Source organism: Triturus cristatus, chromosome 6 (assembly GCF_964204655.1).
Source record: "Triturus cristatus chromosome 6, aTriCri1.1, whole genome shotgun sequence".
In the NCBI taxonomy this organism is placed as follows: Eukaryota; Metazoa; Chordata; class Amphibia; order Caudata; family Salamandridae; genus Triturus; species Triturus cristatus.
The window spans coordinates 668,729,544-668,750,280 of NC_140589.1; the positions used below are offsets into that span (position 1 = coordinate 668,729,544).

Below are 20,737 nucleotides of genomic sequence, written 5' to 3' on the forward strand. Positions count from 1 at the left end.
TACTGATAGTTCCAACAGGGTTGTGCCAGGGTTGTCGAGCCCATGTTTGAGCAACTAGGTTCATTGTGAGGGAATGTTGTTTGAGCTTCCGAACCACTAATGGAATTAGCGGCAGAGGCGGAAAAGCGTAAGCAAATTTTTCTGACCAATTCATCCATAGCGCATTGCCTTTTTATGGGTGAGGACACCTGGATATGAAGTTTAGGCATTTTGTGTTGAGGTGTGTGGCGAACAGATCTATTTCTGGGTAGCCCCACATTTGAAAGAATGGGAGGAGAACTTGAGGATGTAGTTCCCATTTGTGGATCTGTTGTCTTTGACGACTGAGCAGGTCTGCGATTTGGTTGTTTACTCCTGGGAGGTGTTCCACAAGGAGATAAATCTTTTTAGGTATGGCCCATCTCCAGATGCTTTGAGCTAGTTGTGAAAGCGCTAGAGACTGGGTCCCCCCCCTGTTTGTGTATGTAGTACATTGCTGTCATGTTGTCTGTACGAACTAAGACAGCTTTGCCTACTAGATGCAGTTGAAAGGCTTTCAACAATAGAAAAATGGCCAATAGTTCCAGATGGTTTATGTGGAGTTGTTTTTGTTGTGGAGTCCACATGCCCTGAATAGTATGTTTTTGCAGATGCGCTCCCCAACCAGTGAGTGATGCGTCTATCTGTGGAACCGGGTCGATGAATGGCCACCCCTTGGAAAGGATTTTTGTATTCCACCACTGCAGAGAGCAATGTGTGCGGCCGTCCACCAACACCAGATCGGTTAACTGACCTTGAGCATGGTTCCACTGACGTGCTAAGCATTCCTGTAAGGGACGCTTTTGAAGTCTTGCGTAAGGGACAATCAAAATGCAAGAGCCCATTATGCCGATCAATTGCATGAACACTCGGGTTGGTAATGAGTGTTGCGGCTGAAATTGTGATATCAGGGTTTGAATGCTGCGTATCCTGATTGGGTTGGGGTATGGTAGAGCTTTGCAAGTGTCTATTGTGGCTCCTAGGTACGCTTGCGTGTTGGAGGGTTGTAGATGAGACTTGGTGAGGTTTACAGTGAACCCCAAGTTGTCAAGTAGCTGAACTGTTTTGTAGGTGTGGTGTATGCAGCTGTGCTGCGACTTGGCTTTTATTAGCCAGTCGACAAGGAATGGGAAGACATGAATCTGTTGTCTTCTTAAGTGAGCTGGGTGCTGTAGTTACCCTGAACGGGAGAACCTTTAACCCCTTCCCCGCTCATGACGGAACCGTTCCGTCATGAGCCACGGTTGCCGTGTGCTCATGACGGAACGGTTCCGTCATGCCACGACCGTTGGCGGCCGCTCCGCCCACGCGGCGCTGTTTCCCTGCCTGTGCGGGGGGACAACGCAACTGGGCGGAGTCATGACGGAACCGTTCCGTCATGAGCACAGCTCAACCGTGGCTCATGACGGAGCGGCTCCGTCATGAGCACAGCGCCACCGCGCTGCCCCCCCGCACCCCCCGCGCCGCGGCGGAATTCCCGCCGCGGCGAAGGGGTTAATTGGTAGTGTTGTCCGTCCACCACGAACCTGAGGTATTTCCTGTGAGCTGGGTGAATGGGAATATGGAAGTAGGCGTCTTAAATCCAGAGTGGACAGAAAGTTGCCTTGCTGAAGTAAAGGAAGCACCTGTTGGAGTGAGACCATGTGAAAGTGATCTGATTGAATGTATAGGTTTAGCTGTCTGAGGTCCAATATGGGCCTGAGAGAGCCGTACTTTTTTGGAATCAAAACACTCCCGTCCCTTGGTGACGTAATGGGACTGGTTCTATGGTATGTTTTTGTAACAGAGAAAACTTATTGTTTTAAGAGGGTGAGATGTTCTGGTGACATTGCACGTTCTCTTGGAAGAATAGTTGGCGGAGTGCTGGTAAGTTCCAGGCAGTAACCATACTGGATAATTTGTAATACCCACTTGTCTGAGGTGATTGAAATCCGGACAGGTAGGAACTATGAGAGACATCCCCCGACAGAAGTGGAATGATTGGGGGGTAGCGGAGGGAAGTCACTGTGTATTGGCAGGGGAAGTGCCGGTAGAGTTACCTCTGCCTCTTCCCTTGTTATTATTTCCCCTGTAACCTCCTCGAAAATAGCCTCTAGAGGGGTTAGATTGGTTGTTCCCCTTGTAAGCGGAGAACGGATTTTCTGAAGACAGTGTTTTTGAGCCACCCCTGTAAAAGGAGCGAAAAAAGGAACCCCTGCTAGAAGGTAATTATAGGGCTCCCATGGATTTTGCCATTTCGGTGTCTTTCTTCGTCTTTTCTAATGAGGTATCTACTGTTGGCCCGAAAATACGCTCTTTATCAAAAAGCTGATTAAGGAAGGAGGATTGTACCTCCTGCTTGACTCCAGAGATTCAAAGCCAAGCGTGTCTCCTTAGCAGTATGCTAGTGTTTATAGCCCGAGAAACTGTGTCGGCTGCATCTAGGGCGCATTTTATGGAAGTATTGGTGATGAGCTTCCCTTCCTGAATGAAGTCGTTCGCTTTAGTTTTATACTCCTCTGGCAAATGTAGCATGAATTTTTCCAACTCATCATAGTGGGCCCCGTCATAGCATGCCAACAGAGCCTGAGCATTGGCAATACGCCAATAATTGGCTGCCTGTGACACTACTCTCTTGCCAGAGGCATCAATAAGTTTAGTCCTTATTCGGAGGAGGGGTGTCGCCTGTAGTTTGAGAGTTAGCTCTCTTGCGGGCGTTAGATACAAGGGAGTCTAAAGGTATCTGACCTTTAATGTATACAGGGTCTGTTGGAGCAGGCTTGTATTTTTTATCGACCCTAGGTGTCAGTATCCTGGCTCTAACTGGGTCTTGGAATACGTCGTCGGTATGTTTTAACATGCCCTTCAGCATGGGTAAAGTGTTAGTAGACCTTTGAGAGTGGGTTAATGTTTCTATAAGGAAATCCTCTTCTAGAGGTTCTGTATGTAGTTGAACCCCGTGATATTGGGCAGCCCTGTAGATAAGTTGTGTAAAACCAACGTTGTCGTCAGGTGGGGAAGGTCTGGAGGGATACAGGTCAGGGTCATTAGGATGGTCCGGAACCTTATCATAATCATCCCAGGGATCAGTGTCATGTGCTGTGTCCGGATCCTGTGGGGATATGGGGGTCGTCATCCCCATTCCCATCCCCAAAGCCGTCATCCTGTGAGTCAAGTGACATTGGAGGTGGTGGATTTGATGGTGTAATGTGTAATTTTGGAATAGGAGGGGGAGAGGGAGGTATGTAAGGGGGAGAAGGGTTAGTACCCACATCTCTTTGTTTCTTTAGAGGTATAGGGGCATCTCCTGAGAGGTGGAAGAGTAGCCAAAAAGTGTCCAGTTTTAGGATCAACAGTCCTTTTTTTGTTTTGGGTCCAGCGGTGTGTCACCAGATGGAAGTTCTGTTCCTTTAGGAGTGAATTTCGGCATTGAAGATTTGGGCTCAGTGTCTTTGGGTGCCGAGTGTTTGGAATCCGAATGTTTCGTTTTAGCCGGTTTAGGCTGTGGAGTCTTTGGAGTGGGATGCTTTGGTTCCGAACATTTCGGCGCGGAGGGTGGTGGCTCTGAGCTTTTAGGTGTGGAGCTTTTCGGCTCCGAGAATTTAGTCTTGGATGGTTTTCGGGTCCGAGTCTTTTGCTTTAATGGATTTCGGCTCTAAAGTTTTCGGTGCCGAAGGTGTCTTGGGTGCCGACGATTTTGGAAGTGGCACATGTTTCTCCTTATGATTCGGAGCTGAAGGTGATGGTTCGGCACTAGAATGAGGTCGGCTCGAGCCCGAGCCAGAAGGCTTATTTTATTTATTTTATTTTTGTGTTTTATAGAGCGCAAGCTAGCCCTGTAAGGGTATCAGAGCACTTTACAGGATTGACAAGTGGTATACAAAAGACTTAGGAGGGGTGGATACATTTGGGATAAACACAGATAGATACATTTTACAAGAAACAAGCGGTCTCAGATCCTGAGGTGGATACTGTGAGAAAGTGTCTCTGTATATACTGTTCCCAAATAGGTACAGGGTGTACAGAGTCCACAGTCCCCAGAGGTTTGGCAGAGGCTAAAGTTAGATATAACCTTACTCTCTAAAGTGGTAGCTTGGTCTAGCAGTAAGGCAGTATCAGAGAACAGTGTAAAGCATTTGTTGCACACACTCAGCCAGCAAATGGTCTCACACACTCAATAACTGAACTCTAGGCCAATGGTTTATATATAAAAAATATATGCTTGTTTTATTTTAGAACCAACAATAGGTATTAAAATATACTTTCTCAGAATGAGATGCTTTATATATATACTTTTGCAATATGCAATTGGCTTTTGCAGAAATTACAAGTGGTTGCAATAGGCAACACAATTTTAAACACAATAATGCATTGAATTCAATGGAAGTTTCAAGTTATTTGCAATAGATACTTTTAGGATTACTTTTGGAATTCCAGGACTGGATCCTAGATTCAGTCCTGGGTCAGTACTTAGAAACAAGTGATAAAAGTTGACTTAGTTACTGTTATGATTTTTAGACAATATTTTGCTATTTTAAAAGGTGACAGAAAATATTTCATAGAAAACAGTCAATAATTCTCTATGGAAGAAAATTCAAGTTGCAGTTATAGTATGTTCTCGTTACTTTTGTAATCCAGTACTGGGTGCCTAGACTCAGTACTGGGACCTTTATCCAAAACAGGTAAGTAATTACGTTTTCACAATTTATACGATTTTTAAAGAATATTTCAAGTTTGCAGAAATCGAAACTTAGAAGAAATTTCACAGAAAAACAGTCAATGGTTTCTTATGGAAGAAAATTGGGTCACTGGTAAGTACGGTTGTGCATATTTTTCAGGGTCAGTGCTGGGCACCAAGATCCAGCACTGGGAGCTCACCTAATAGCAGGTGAGTATTTTCGTTACTCAGCTGATTTTTGGTGAATATTTTAAGTTTTGAAAAGTCCACATTTAGAAGAAATTTCAGGAAAAACCAGTCAATGTTACCCTATGGAGAAAATTGAGTTATCGGCTTTAAGGTAAGTACTCGACTGGCAAAGTTAAGGTTCTGGGCATAGCATAGACTCAGGGGTCTCCCAGGGTCAGGTAGGTACAGTTTTTCACCCTCAGCGGCACAGGGGCAGCCGGGTGCAGAGAGAGTTAGGCCCAATGTTATCCTATGGGAGGCAGGGAGGCCTTGGTTGGTGACTGCTGACTAGCAGGCCACGCGGCTGAGGGAGCTGGGCTCCTGGTCACTTGCTCAGGGCAAATGGGGAAGTAGATAGGTGTAGAGGTTACACTGCCAGGGCCACTCAGTTGGCTGGGTGCAGGGTGCTTTTGAGCCTTCGGGCGCTCAATTGATTTCAATGGGAAAGCTCCGGTTTAGAAAAAGACTGCAAGCTCGGGGACGAAGATTCTTCAGGTGCCACCACCACTTCGAGAGCTACGTTGGGTAGTTGGAGGATAGGTAGGTACCCCGGAGTTGGGCACAGGGGGCCGCAGGGCACCGGGGTGCCTTTTGGTGTCGGGAAATCTTACCCTCTGTTGATCGCGGTTGGAGGGGTACCTGGTTCTGAGGCTGCAGGCGTCGTCAGGAGCGTCGAGGGAGGTCCTTGGGTGCCGGACTCGGGGTCACAGTCGCCGTGGAGTCATCCTCGTGTTCTTTGTTCACTCCGGCACAGGTCAGGCTTGGCGGGTGTAGAGTGTGAAGGGTTTGCGGTTCCGGGCTGATGCCAGGGATTAGAAGCTGATTTTGAGTAGAGCCTCTACTCATGGGATCCCAGGTGCTTAGAGCCAAAAGGTAGCCAGGTCTTCCGGGGTTTGTGAGGTTGCTGGCCACAAAAGATGCCGGGTTGGAGCAGGAGCAGGTTCGAGGGTTGACAGGCCGGTAGGGCTGGGGCCAAAGCAGTTGGTGTCTTCCTCTTCTTAGCAGCTGCAGGGCAGGTCTTCTTTCTTCTTGCTCTTCTTTGTATTTCGGAATCTGGAATCTGGGGAAGGCGTTACAGGTAGGTGAAGGGCAGGGACCAATGGGTCCCTGTCTTGGGGTGGGTACACCCCCTATCCTGCCTCTCCTGTGGGAGGGGGCAGTAGCCTAGTCCTGATTGGGCAGGGCTTCCTATCTTCAAGATGGCCCGGAGATGTGCTTCACCTCGCCTCCCCCACCTGAGGGGTGGGGTTGGCAGGCTGGCACATCCCCTGTCCTTATTTGGGGTTTCCAGCCAGGCTTCCCGCCACAGTGGGGGCTGCCAGTGGCCTGGGGAAGCTCACAGAGGCGGCATGCCTTTGAAGCTTCCCCCTGCCCATCCTGGGGGAGGAGATCTAGCACCTCGCCCAGGATGTGCATTGTTGCAGGCCGAGGAGAGCAGGGGCTCTCCTACCCAGTGGTCCAGCAACATGTCTGCTGTGTGGCAGTCTAGGCAGCCTCCCAGACCAGACGTGGATTGTAGGTTAGGTTTCAGGGGGCATCTCTAAGATGCCCTCTGGGGTGCTTGGTACATTAAATCCCACACTGGCATCAGTGTGGGTTTAATGTGCTGAGAAGTTTGATACCAAACTTCTCAGTCTTCAGTGTTGCCATTATGGTGCTGTGGAGTTCGTGTTTGACGAGCTCTCAGCACCATGTACTCTTAAATGGCAGCACTGCACTTACAGTGCCCAGGAATGGACCTGGGTATTGTAGGGGCACAGGGCTCATTCTCCTGTGCCCACACCACTGGCATAGGGCACCCAGCTAGAGGGGTGACTGATGTATGCCAGGGCAGTGTAGGTGGTGGGCATGGCACACAGGGATGTGTGCCATGTCGACTCTTTGTTTTGTCTTGTACCCAGATACTCAGCTTGCAAGGACAGTGTTAGGGTACAGGGCCTCGAAGGTTGGCACAATGAGTGCTGCAGCCCTTAGAGGCCTTCCCTGGTCATAAGGCCCTGGGTACATAGGGTACCATTTACCAGGGGCTGACATGTTGCCAGGGTTTGCCAATTTGGGTTGTAGGTTTTTAGGGAAGGAACATAGGCCCTGGGCACCTGATTGGCAGGTTGCTTCTCGTGGCGTCAAGCCCAACGATCACGGATGTTTTTTTTCGATCGGAATGATTGACACATTTCGCAGGATTTTTCTTAGTGTTCCTGGGGAAAAGCACAGGTTGCAGACCTCATGCAAGTCGGTGCGTGGGAACTTAGCAGGACACCCGGGACATAACTTGAACAGAGTCCGTTCCATCGACTGCTGGCATGGTCGGCACATGTAGGCCCGACGACCCGCCTCGAAGTTCCCAATTGATTTTCTCAGTTTACACGGTGCGCGTTGAATGGGAAACTGCGATCAAAAGACAATATCGTAGAGGGTAGAGGATTGCGCGTCAAAGGGGTTAGAAAACGATACCGGAGCGCTGCGCAACAATACACATCCGAACCCGATGGCGGAAAAAAACAATCTGGGAATGGAGTCGATGCCCATGCGCACTATCACTGTAAGGAGTCACCTACCTCGTGACTACAAAGACTCTTTCGAAGAAAAACAAAGTGCAAACATCCGGGCCCAACAGCAGATGGCGATCTATGCTAAAGCATATGATCTACAGCTCATATGCCTCAAACATAACCATTACTGCCAGGGCCCAAAAAGGCTAAATCTTATAGGGGGCATTGGTCCTCATAAAGACCCGAATCCATGGACACTAGCAGGTTGTGTTTTGCGCGAAACAAAACCAGCAAAATTCACGGAGACTAATATTAGGCTATCAGATAAAAGAACAAGGCTTATCCATGCCACCATATCCTGGTGGTATGGAATGAAGTGACATTCTTACTGATAACCATCCTTATTTATTAAAATATGTGTAACCTTTGTATTTCTGGTAACCTTGTAAAATACAATTCACCCATTACTGTATACTGGGAGCAATATGAAAGACAATCTATCTAGTAAGCAGATATTCTTATGTTTTAGATCAAACTCCTATATATATTTGGTGTTGAAATACCCCTCTTTCTTTTAACTAAGCCTTCAAGTAACAGCTTAGCCAGTAAAATGCTGTGAATGTAAATTAAAACAAGTGTTAAGGGTACCAGAAAGCTCAACTTAAGAAAAGGTATCAACTGCAGACCTGTATTGCAGTCTAGCAGATTTATTCCCTCAAGATAATTTCAAAGCTGGAAAAAAATCTCTATCAGGACAGATTCATCCATAAAACATGAATCGGATGTCTTAAAAGCCCTTTTCTAGAGGTACTGGGAATCTCACACTGAAGTTAGTCACATCCGATTTGTGACACTTGGCAGGTGTCCAGGGAATGGGAGCGGCTACTGCTGTGCCAGGGGCGAATGCAAACTTCTAAAGGAAGGAGGGGGAGGTGTTGTGCCGAGTTCTTCTCCTGAAGGTCCAAGGCAGTCTCCTTTCAACCATCTGCAGACGCATAAAGAGAGTCCGAAGTCACGAGGATAAAGGGCCCCTTTCTTTTAGGTGTAATCCTAGTCAATCTAAAGATTTTCAGCGTAGACTAGAAACTGCACAGCACAGCATGTGCACTGCTGGGTCTGCAGAAAGGCAGGAAGATTATCCTGTTTCTCCTTCTGCTATGGACAGCCTAGATGAATACCTGGCTCTACCACGGGGACCAAGCCATGCATCACAGAATGGGCACATCCCACACACTGAGAGAGGAACAGACAACAAAGGGATGTACCGGGGACCAAGCCACGCACCAGAGGATGGGCACATCCCACACACTGAGAGAATGGGCTATCCCACACACAGAGAGGAACAGACAGCAAAGGGATGTACCGGGGACCAAGCCATGCACAAGAGGATGGGCACATCCCACACACTGAGAGAAGAACAGACAGCAAAGGGATGTACCGGGGACCAAGACATGCACCAGAGGATGGGCACTTCCCTCTCGCTGAAAGATGAACAGACAGCAAAGGGATGTACCGGGGACCAAGCCATGCACCAGAGGATGGCCACTTCCCACACACAGAGAGGAACAGACAACAAAGGGATGTACCAGAGGATGGGCACCTCCCACACACTATGAGAGGAACAGACAGCAAAGGGATGTAACAGGGACCAAGCCATGCACCAGAGAATGGGCACATCCCACTCACTGAGAGAGGAACAGACAGCAAAGGGATATTGTCAGAGTAATGCTACAAATTGTTGTCTACCAGATGGTTTCTAATCGCTACACTGTTGAATTGTGCTACCATTGGGGAGAGGCTGCACCCAGGCTTGGGAAATACTTTCACCAGTGGCACCCTCTGTTTTGTCAGCTACACTGCAAGCAAGAAGGCCTGGTATGGACACCTGCCCAGTATACCATCCATCGTCCCCAAAACCCATGCCACAAGTCCACTAGAGGTAGTGTGTTGGCTGCTTTGCTATTTAGCAACAGCAACTACAGTGCAACTCCCTATCAGCCAAAATACGATTATTTACTAATTACTGGGTAAGTCACCCTACAAAATGACGCAAGCCACACTCGCCCATGCAGCACAGGTCACCTGTAACAAATACGGCCACTGAAAATGCTGTGTGGCTGTTGGACTAGGCCTTTTTTGGAGGGTCATCTCTAAACTTTTTCCCTTTCTCCTAGCCTTTTTTCTGACATGGTGTTGGTGGTTTTAAGACTCTGGGCCCTTTAGCACTGCTGTTCAGTGTAAAGTGTGTGTGCTCTCTGTGATAAATGTGGTAAGATTGGCCTACACCTGTTTTGGCCTATTTAATTTTCCGGTCACTCCCTTGTAAAGTGGTATCTCATATACCCAGGGCTAGTAAATTAAATGCTACTGGTGGGCTTGCAGTGCTGATTACGCCACCCACCAAAGTAGCCTTTCTAACCTATCTCAGGCCTTTGCCATTACTGGGCCTGTGTGCGCAGTGTTAATGCCGTTGTGACGTGGCACCTAATGTGTGTGCCATGTCCGTGACCCCTCTTTTACTACATGTCAGTCACCCCTAAGGTAGGCCCTAGCTAGCCCTATGGGCAGGGTGCATTGTAGGTAAAAGATAGGACATGTACCTTAAGTGTGTGACATGTCCTGGTAGTGACAAACAGCCATTTTGGTTTCTCACTACTGTGCAGCTGCCCTCCCATAGGAATGCATTGGGGATTCCCTGATAAGTGTTTCAGTGGTAATTCCTGATATGAGAGGCACAACGTGGTTAAGTTTGGTATGTTTGGAATAGTGATGATAAATGCTACGCAATGGTGTGCGCAGATTTATTATAACTATTTTAGAAATGCCACTTTAAGAAGTTGGCATGTCTGTGTGCTATGTGCCTGCCTGCCTGATGTAAATTGCTTGCCTGGCTTTTGAGTGACAGGGGCTGGTGAGGTGTGTGTGGCTCCAGGAGGGGCAGGGTCGGTCAGCACTAGGGTGAATGGGACATCTGCATTTGGAGTTGTGGGAGGAGAAGTCCCTGAATAGGATGGTGCCTGCCCTAGTGAATGCTGGCTCCGCCCCCCTGTGGGGTGTCTGATGACGAGCCCCCACCTAACAATAGGGAAGAGGAGCCTGGTAAACAGAGTGCTCCAGAACCAGTTAGAACTGGTTTCCCCAAGCCCTGTCCTTTGCAGACAAAGGGGAGAAGTACTATAAAGGTAGGGGCTGTGACCCCATGAAAAATGTTGTTCCTGCGCTTGTTCTGATGCTGGGCTCCAGGAGGAACCGCCACGAGGGAGTGCCTCCCTGCTGGAGGGCCATGGGTGCTGGCCTGCCTGAGCCCAGCCTTATGCCCTCTGACCTTTGCCCAGGACTTGGCGCCTCGTGTAGCGCTTTTGTTGTGGACTTGCAGCACTGAGCTGCAACCTGGAGCTTCCCCTGCACAGCGTGGGGAGCGAGTGCCCACCCCGTGTTTTTGCCAGGTTCTAGCGGGAGCACACCCCGTTGTTTTGTGCCTCTGTGATGCGGGTGCCTACCCCGCTTTGTGCATAACTGGGCAGCGGGTACCCACCCCGCAGTGTGTGCTAAGCGGGAGCCCACCCCACACTTTAAAATTGCTGGATGCTTAAAAACCGAGCGGGAGCCCACCCGGCATCGGTGTCTTTAGAGCGGCGGCCCAACTCGCATCGCGGGAGCCCACTCCGCACTTTAAAATTACTTTGAGAGCCGCCGCTCCGGGAGCAACCCGGAGGACAGGCGGCGGTGCTCGGTTGTGGGCGGGGCCGCGAAACAAAAACTAAGGCAGTCTGCGCCTGCTCGAGCAGGGCTACCGGGTGCCGGAGGGAGCCCTGCACGTCACCCTAGGAGTCCCAAGGAGAGCGCATCTCTGAACGGGACTCCCGCATCGGTGGAGAGAGCACTGCATGCTGCCAAGCCTGCCCGGAGTCGGGAGCGGCCCAGAGGAGACCAGCGAGTCCCCAAAGAAGCTCTGGTGAGTGGTGCTGGAGGCCGGTTTTGTTGGTGCCTCGGAGTGGTACTGGAAGGGCCCTAGTGTACCAAGGGGGCACTTTTTGGTTTACAGTCCCGGAGCGGGACCCAAGAGGGACAGTGGTTCCCGTGCCTCTTTGTTTGGTTCCCAGCTGTACCTCCGTGGCGGACAGCTGCAATGTTGGGCACATTGTTTTTCAAGAGTCCTGGAGAGGGACTCAGGCCCAGTGGTACCAGTGGTTACCTCACTCCACAGCGGCCCCGCCGAAAGTGGGCAGCTGCACCGTTTGGGGCATTTTGGTGATGAGGAGGGGGGTGAGTTACACTCCCCCCAAGCCCCAGTGCATTGCACACTTTTTGTTTGCTGCATTGGCAGCCAGAGGGCCAGTAGACAGTCCTGTAGAGCCCTGACATTTCTGGACATAGGGCATTTGAGCCCTGGAGGTCAGTTGGCCTGAGGATCAGTTTTATGTGGTAGTGCGTAATGTGTTTATACTTAGGACGGTGTCTTACGCTAATGTGATATTGCTTAGGTCATTATGGTACCAGTAGTTACTGGTTGTGTTTTGCATTTAATGGTTCTGACAGTGGCCCGATTGGCTGTGTCCTGTATATAATCCCCTGTGAATATTGCCCCAGTTGGCACAGTGTAAATGTGTGATTATGTTTCTAATGTGATTATGATAATACAAAGGCTATTTTTAATATAACCTTGTGTGGAGTTTATTTTGTGGTGTTGCGTGTGTGTTGCGTGTGTGTTGCGTGTGTGTTGCGTGTGTGTTGCGTGTGTGTGTGTGTGTTGCGTGTGTGTGCGTGTGTGTGTGTGTTGCGTGTGTGTGTGTTGCGCAAACGTTTTACACATTGCCTCTGAGATAAGCCTGACTGCTCGTGCCAAGGGGGTGAGCAGGGGTTATCTTCAGCGTGTAGCTCCCTTGCCCTGACTAGAGTGGTGGTTTATGCCTGCCCTAGCCAACCAGAAATCCCATTTCTAACAGTGGCACGTCAGTGAGCGGTCAAAAAATATTTACAAACCTAAACCTGTGATATCCTAAAAGAACGAGGAGATCCAGAAAAATAAATTTCCTGGATTACCATCTTGTCTGACAACCAACTCTGTATGGGAGGCAGAATACAATTGTAAACATTTGCTTTGAGGAATTAAGGTGTTGACACCGTCAAAACTACAAGCGTATTTTCTTTACAGAATGTATACTAAACATAGGAATAAGTGTTGTGAATATTTCCTGGAAGAGGAAATCGCTTCATAAGCAGTACTGGAATAACAAAGTAAAACACATTAATGAATGACAAACTTTGGAAACACATATACATAAAGCACTATAAATATGTTTAAAAAAAGAATCAGTAAATTATTGAGCACAAGTCAATCATGTATAATTACTACATGTCAGAGGGCGCTAACTTCATTCAAAATCTATTCTACACTCTGGGAGCTCACAAGTAAGAAAGTTGCTGGACTGACATCCTTAGACCCGTGCGAGGGTCAGGAAAAGATATTGTCTTTAGTAAACTATATCCAAGTTAACCCTGTAGTGGAGATAACAGCTTAGAGTGTTGAAAGTATCTTTAAACTAAAAAAGGAAAAGTAATGACATTTCTGTCACACCAGTGTGTATTCATAAAGGAAGGATGATTGTCCTAAAGAGTCCACATTTATTTTTTAGAATTAAGTTCGGAAAGTTATATTTGCATAACGCCATGGAATGCTTACTCCCTAAACCTGGTGTGCGCGAGTATCCTTAGAAGAGTGATTGATTGAGGAACTTCAACACCCCCATGCCCTTACAGGTGATTGAAGTGGAGGCACTAAATAAATAATAACATGACCTACAAGTTATTAGTGTAGATGTTAAATATGGGTATGGCATTGGGCAAAGAAGGTCTTCCTCAGACCAGTCAAACTCGCACAAGTGTAAGATAGTCAGGGGCCCCCTTTTTTTACCTCATAGTTGGCCAGTGCATGTCTGCCCATTCCAGTGCTTTCCAAACTGCGAATGTATGAACAGAAGTCGAGGCTGAAAAGCGAATGGGTCTGATTCGCAAAATAAGAAATGGCAAAATGCAATTCATGTGATGTAAAAAAAAAAAAAAGTTCTGAGCGTTGCATAAGCAGTCGCTGATGACATCACAAACCTAGCTGCACGGCCACCCCTAAACCACTGTAGCTGAACAGTACGTTAATGCAGTGAGGCAGATATGAAGAGTCCACACTTCTGTACCTACATAGAAGGAACAGTGCAGACAAAATCAATGGTTTACTGGCAAGAAGCTGGACATAGTCATGGTGGAAGTATGAGCAAAACAACACCATCTCTTTCACAAAATGGCGCCAAATCTATGCACGTTTCAATGCTGTAGGAAACGCTAATTGCAACATTGAAGACTTCTGAAAGAAAAAGTATTAACAAGGGAAAGTTTTCCGTTACTTAAGTAAATCTTTTGTGGGTGGACAAGGACCTAGTCAGGAAAACTGAAATAACAAAAAAAAACATGGTGGAAAGCACCCTAGTCAGTGGCGACTCCTCCGCTATGCTCCAAAGGAAAAATGAAATGATAATAATATATTGTTATTATCGTTTTATTTTTCCTATTAAGTCAGTGGCTCTCAGGGCGGGGCTGGCCAGAGAAAAGAGAGGAGAGGTTTACACTCCTTATTTATTTATTTTTATGAAAAGTTTTATATAGCGCTGGCTAGACCCGGAGGTATCAGAGCTCTTTACATGAGGTAGGACATTGTTTCAAAACATTGTTACATAGTTACATCAGTTTCAGTAGCGTTGCATAACATAGAAAGGAAAAACAGTATACCATAGTTTCATGAGATTATTAAAGCATAGCATAACAAAGTACTTCAGGGGACACAGAAAGGTCAGGCTGGAAAAGGGGAGGCAGACAAAGAATCACGGACGGAGGAGGCAGGGGAGGGAAAAAGAGACACAACGGGGAGACGAGGAAAACAATGTCCGAAGTCCGGCTGGGTAGGTGACGGCCGAGGGCTGAACCAGAGCCAAACTCCTCTATAGCTGCATAGGACAGCTCCACCAGGCATCGGCCAAGGTTGCTCGGGCACCACAATACATACAGACAATTAAGGTTTCCGCCTGGGGAGGTTAGGCTTGGTGGTATGAATAATCTTGGCTGATAGAGATCAGAATTACTGCTAAATTTGTAGGGTCAACCAAAATCACTCACAAGTCCGCAAAAGGTTTATGCACAAGGCTGAAGAAGAATCCCGCAGCATTCTCAACTTATCCTTAAGTGCGCATGACTGCTTGGCCGGCCCTAAACCAGTCCTGCACACTTTGCATCCTCCCCCCCAGGCTTGCTTTATACAGCCCAGTGATGAAAATTCAAAGACTCCCATTACCCGTCTGAGCACCGATCCACGGCACTCAGACCAATCACAACGCTGCATTGATTGGCTATGGGTAGCCCAGCTGCTACCTGTTGCCGGCGGAGACAGGAAGAAGATGACAGATGAAAGACGGCGGACGGCCGACCCAGGTGTTTTTTTACTCCCCATTTTCTCCTCCCCACGCCCCACCACTCCCATCCGGTAGCAGCTGCTACTGACCCTAGTGCTAGGAATGTTGGGCACGATTGTGACTGACTTTTCAACTTTGATTAAATTCCAGGTCTGTCAACAGATACGTCAAAGCTTACAACCAGCACACAAACACATCTATGCAATCTCCTAGACTAGACTATGGTAATGGTAACCGAAGATATACTCAACAGAACACTAGTAGAGGACATGCACAAATGTCAATGGAACAGACTGACTTCGTATTCAGTCATGCCTAAATCACAGTTCGAACACTGTGGGACAGTCCCATATGCAATGGGAAATGGATATACTACATGGCACATGCAAATAATGTTGTTCTGTCTACGGTTTTACATCCTCAAATTGCTTGGCATCTACTTAAAGCCTCTCCCATTATATTACAAAACCTCTCCATGAAACAATGGCTCTTGACATCAAAAATACTGATAGTTTTCCTCTCCTCTCTTTCTGTTGAATGACTCTCCCCGTGCTTTCCATTCTCTTAATGACGCTGCTCTCTGAGCCTACTAAAAGTAACATGACTGTCTGCCTTATTCACTATTATTGTAGATCATGAAATTTCCCACACCTTATGTCTAAGATCACACCGTCTCCTTCTTTGAAACCAGATCTCGGTAACCTAATGATATACTACCAACCTATTTATTCACCCAACCAAACATTTGCATGAAACCTCATAGCCCCACTAAATATCACACTTCAGTCCTGTTAATTAAATCTACCACAAAGAAAGTGTAGTTAATGAATGGAATGATTTGCTGAAGAGCACAGCACTAATCCTATTAACCAGCAATAACAACTGGATTAACTGTTAACCATTATAGCTGGAGCACCATGCTACTCACAGCAAGTGCTTCAGCGTCTCGTTCAGCATAATAGGCGATAAATAAATACAAGTACAATGCATTTATCTATATATTCATAGGAGCAAGAAGACATTATAAACATGATTTTGCTACTTTAGGTAACAATTTTGTTATTTTACATCATCCAGTTATGGGTCTCTGTACTTTCTAGAAAGCTTTTTTTAATTATTTTTATTACCATTTGCTTGATTTTACTCCAGTACCAGGAGAGGCCACATTCCCAATGAAAACAAGAGTCTGTTTGCAAAAGGCGGTTGCAGATTTCGCACTGCCTTTTTGCAAATAAACTCTGATTTTGCGAACTGACCTTTGTACTACTATGTCAGTCTCCAAATCATCATTCGCAGAGGGTCACAGAACGAGCCACTTAATGAATATTAATTAGTCAGGTTGCAATTTGGGACAACCCCCTCCGATTGGCTAAAAATAACTGGGATAGCTGCCTCCAACGCCACATTCCCTGTGTTTACATCCCAAAAAGAAATCTTTTTTTTTTTTTTAAGTAGTCCGTTTTCCAAAAAGGAATTGATGCTGTTTCTTTTGGATTTTTTTCTTTAAAATAAAACATAGTTTTTCCATTTGGAAAAAATAGGGGGAATACAGGGGTCCCCTAGACCACTGCCTGCTTTCCCTGAGGCTGCCATCCTGATTTGGCAAGAAGTCCCTAGGGGACGTCTTCCTCTTTGTGAATCAGTTACCACTTCCTTTAAGGAGTCAATAACTGGTCACTGGTTTGCAACTGTAACTGCTGTCGCTAACCATTGACACATACCATACTGAATTGCAATTCGAGATTCAATATTTGTCGCAAACCCCATTTTATTTTAAACTATTTTAAATAGTACGAACGCCGCCCCTCTCACACGCGGGAGACTTCACCAGCTGCTTCACCAGATCAGGTGAGCAGCGGCAACACAATGAAAGCTGAATGACGGCCATAACCCTAGGAATAGGGTATCACAATAATTAGTAGCTGCATATTCTGAATACTCGTCTGCATCACAGAATATAGAATCCACTTCATGAGGAAACTTTCATTAAATGGAATTCTGTTCTCTGTTACCCTTGAGACCATCTACTACTATTTACCTTCGGGACAGAAGTACAACCAACAATAAGGACTGGAATCATAGGAATTTAGCGCTGAAGAAGTCGCTGTGTACTTCATGGTAGCGATGAAACACCTGTTGGCTAGACTAAGACCCTCTACCAAGGAACGCACAACAAGGACAATAAATCCTGGACCACACAGAACAGTGGATGAACAGTGTTTCTTTCTTTCCTACACTCATTACTATACCAACTTAAATCTATGTACCTCTAGCGTGTGCAGGGGACCTTGGCGTTCTTTGTCTGTGGTTTACCACAATCTAGGGAGAGGGGTGACTCTTCCTATCCTTTTGCACCGCATTTACACCTAAGTTCACCCTATAATATTTGTGTACTGCCTTAGAGCGCCATCACCCAACTAGAACAACCACTGGGCGTGCAGTGTCCTGAGTGGCCAGTCATGTTAAATCTACAGCAAGTTGAATAATGGTGTTTAATGCTCGTTTGGGTGTAGCACAAGGCAAAACAGATAATCATATAGGTACAATGTGTTGCGAAAATGTCAAAATACATAGGGCCTGTTTTAGGATTTGATGGATGGTTTTCCATCCATCATGGTGGCAAGGAACATTACATCCTCTATCTTGAAAGACTACTATCTGTCAAATATAGAGATGACCGCTGGCGCAGTAGTCATTTCTATACAAAACGTTTGGTGGCCGTCAACTGCGCTTTTAATGATGTTCCTAAAACTTTTCCAAAGATTTTTGTTTTTCTGAAACTACCTCCCAAAGCTGGAGATTGTTTCAGTTAAAAAACAGACAATTAACCCCCCACACTGTGAGAGTTTTCTCCCAGGGTATGGGGGGGGGAATGGATTTTTTTTATTTATGTCACTTACCACAAGATATGACCTAGTGGTGAAAGACAGGGGAAATAAAACTTTACAACAGCCACCATAAATAGGGCAAACAGTGTAATATCCTTCCTCCAACCACCCCTACTCCATCAGGCCGTTGGATAAAGATTTTCATCCACAGAGCCAATGAAGGACTCTGTTGATGGAAAAACTAAAGGCCATCTGTCCATAAACCGAAGGTTTGGCAACAGGGTACTCACTTTGGTGATGGAGTACCCATTCTGTCAAACTCTAAATTGAGCCCAATGTCTGGCAATATGATGACAAGGACTGATTTAAATGGAACAATACACTCTTGAAGGTTACTCACCTGCATTACTTTACCATCTTTTCCTCTGTACAGCGTATAGAGTTGGTACGCTCTAACCTCATGTGGTAGCACAGGAGATGAGCCACGATGCTTGCTTCTTCTTTTCGAATGATGGCCATTCTGTGAGGGGCCAGGAAGATTCTGTTGATCTGCTGGGCAGGTGGGATCAGAGAGGGCTGACGTCTGAAAAAAAGAATATCCAAACGATAAATACAAAATATTCTCTTGAGAAGATTCAACCAATTGTTGGAATGTAACTGGTATGCCATTTATTGGCATCTTTATTTCACAACCTCACATTAGTAGCAACATTGAAATGAGAAAGTACAACTCATCAGCAACATGTGGTTGTGAGAATTCAATTTAAGGTCCTTTGTCTGGATTACAAATTTGTGTCATATTAAAACTACATTCATCAACACACCTAGCCAAGATCCCTAGGATTAAGAGAAGAGGGGCTCACGACCAATCCCAAAATTCAATTAGTCATTAGGGGTACCAATGTCTGTCACAAATTGTTGCAAAATTATGGAATGCCTTCTCAGGCAATTCATAGCATTTTTGCCCGCCTTAACTTTCATAATGCAACCAAACTTCACTTGTTCACACCACGCAGTGCTTAATGTTCACAAGAATAAGTGCAGGTGGCCAACGCTCCGCTCAGAAGCCCACGGCCGGCAAAGGCGCACTCTTTACCCATCAATCAATCAGGCTGCACTTGTATAGCATGGCTTATCACCCGGAAGGGAATCCATGTGCTGTGCTGCACGTATCAGTCGAAGAGCCAGGTCTTGAGTCCCTTCCTGAAGTGAGTCAACAAGGGTGCTGTACCAAGGTGGAGGGGAAGGGGTGTTCCAGGACTTGGAGACATGGTGGGAGAAGGAGGGTTCTCTGGTGTGGCAGAAGCAGATTCATAGTATCTTAGCGAGAGCGAGGTGAGCAGAGGTTACTGAGAGGTAGGTGGAATTCAGGCAGTAGTTCATGTAGGCGGGTCCTTGATCATGGATGATATTGTAGGTATGGGCCAGGAGCCTGAATTGGCATGTCTTCTGGATGGGGAGCCAGTGGAGGTCTTTCAGGTGTTGGGTGATGGGGGTTCTCTTGGGCAGATTGAGGATCAGCCTGGCTGCTGTGTTCTGGATTGTCTGGAGTCTTCTCACGAGTTCGGTGGTGGTGCCTGCATATAGTGCTTTGCTGTAGTCCAGTCGGCTGTTGATGAGGGTTTGTGTCACAGTTTTCCTGGTGCTGATGGGGAGCCACTTGACGATTTTGTGAAGCATGCAGTGGGTGTGGAAGCAGGCTGTGGAGACAGTGTTGACCTGACATTTCATGGAGAGTTTGCTGTGCAGGATGATGCTGAGGTTGTGGGTGTGGTGTTTCGGAGTGGGGGTGGGTTCGAGTTCTGATGGCCACCAAGAGTCGTTCCAGGGAGAGGTGTGTCTGCCGAAGATGAGTACTTCCATTTTGTCTTTATTCAGCTTCAAGCAGTTGTTCTTCAACCAGGCTGAAACGTTCTTCATACTGTTGTGGAAGTTGGTCTTCATTGTGGTCGGGTTCGCCGAGAACTAGAGGACTAGCTGGGTGTCGGTGTGGGACACTATGATGATGTCTTGGGTATTGAGAAAGTGTCTGCGAGGGGTGTCATGTAGATGTTGAGGATGTCCTGCTTTGTGGGAGGGGTCTGTGACCAGCTGCTTCAGACTGATGTTGTCCAGTCGTTCCAGGAGGTCAGTGGAGTTGGTGTCAGTGGGGTCGTCAAGATGGAAGTTGAGGTCTCCCAGGAAGACGTAGTGTTCGGATTCGATGGCGAGCGGGGTTGATGAATTCAGCGATGGAGTCGCTGAGGCTGGTTCGTGGTCCAGGGGGTCTGTAGAAGAGGTTACCTTTGATGGTGGTTTTGTCATCAGTGCGGAGCTGAAAGCTCATGTGTTCCATGATCGGTGATGGTGCAGACAATCAATTCTTTATGTACAATGGCGATTCCAGCCCGTGTCTGTTGGTGTGGTGTTTCATCTTGTAGAGAATGGGTGTTGCGGTGGCGATGTACGGGGTGGAAGCGGAGGAGAGCAAGGTCTCTGTAATAAAGGTCACATCGGGGCGAGGGTGGAGATGGTGTCCCAGAATTTGGTGGCATGCTTACAAAGCGACATGATGTGGATCAGGAGGCATCTGAGTTGATTTTGGGAGGTTTCGGCTGATAGGGATGGCGTGGCGCTGGTTGCTGAGATGACAGTCGGCCCTAGGGTAGAAGTGAATTGGCAGTGGATGCAGGAAAATGGTCTCACTGTGGAGCGAGGCGATGTGAGGCAGCAGTTGTTGTCACATTCGGGGTCCAGGGCACAGAGATCTGCAGCGGAGTACCTGTGGGGGTTTCAATGGTCGGGGTTCCTGGCCCTGGACATGGTCGAGGCGCGGACAGGCTCAGATAGGCATAGCAGCCTCCATAAGCAGTCCTGGGAGGTGGGAGGGACTGACCGGTAGGCAGGAGTGCGAGGCATGGGGAAAACCTGCAGAGAGCTGGAGCCTGGGGAAACGGTGGCCAGGGACGGTGCTGCGGATGGAGGAAGGGAAAGTAACCAAGTAGGCAAAGTAAGCAGAAAATAAAGCAAAAATAAGAAGAAAATAAAACCCAAAATAAACAAAGACGCCCCTTAGGA

The 20,737-nt window shown here is 47.2% G+C and overlaps 1 protein-coding gene across 7 annotated transcripts in view; it reads right to left on the reverse strand.

Moving 5' to 3' along the window:
- The window catches only part of ANKRD6 (ankyrin repeat domain 6), a 725,774-nt gene that overhangs the window by 84,462 nt on the left and 620,575 nt on the right, over positions 1–20,737 (reverse strand). For all 7 annotated transcript variants that reach the window (XM_085611161.1, XM_085611160.1, XM_085611166.1 and 4 more), the window contains one exon: positions 18,081–18,263. In XM_085611161.1, coding sequence (XP_085467287.1) covers positions 18,081–18,263 — 183 coding nt within the window. The remainder of the gene's footprint in view (positions 1–18,080; positions 18,264–20,737) is intronic.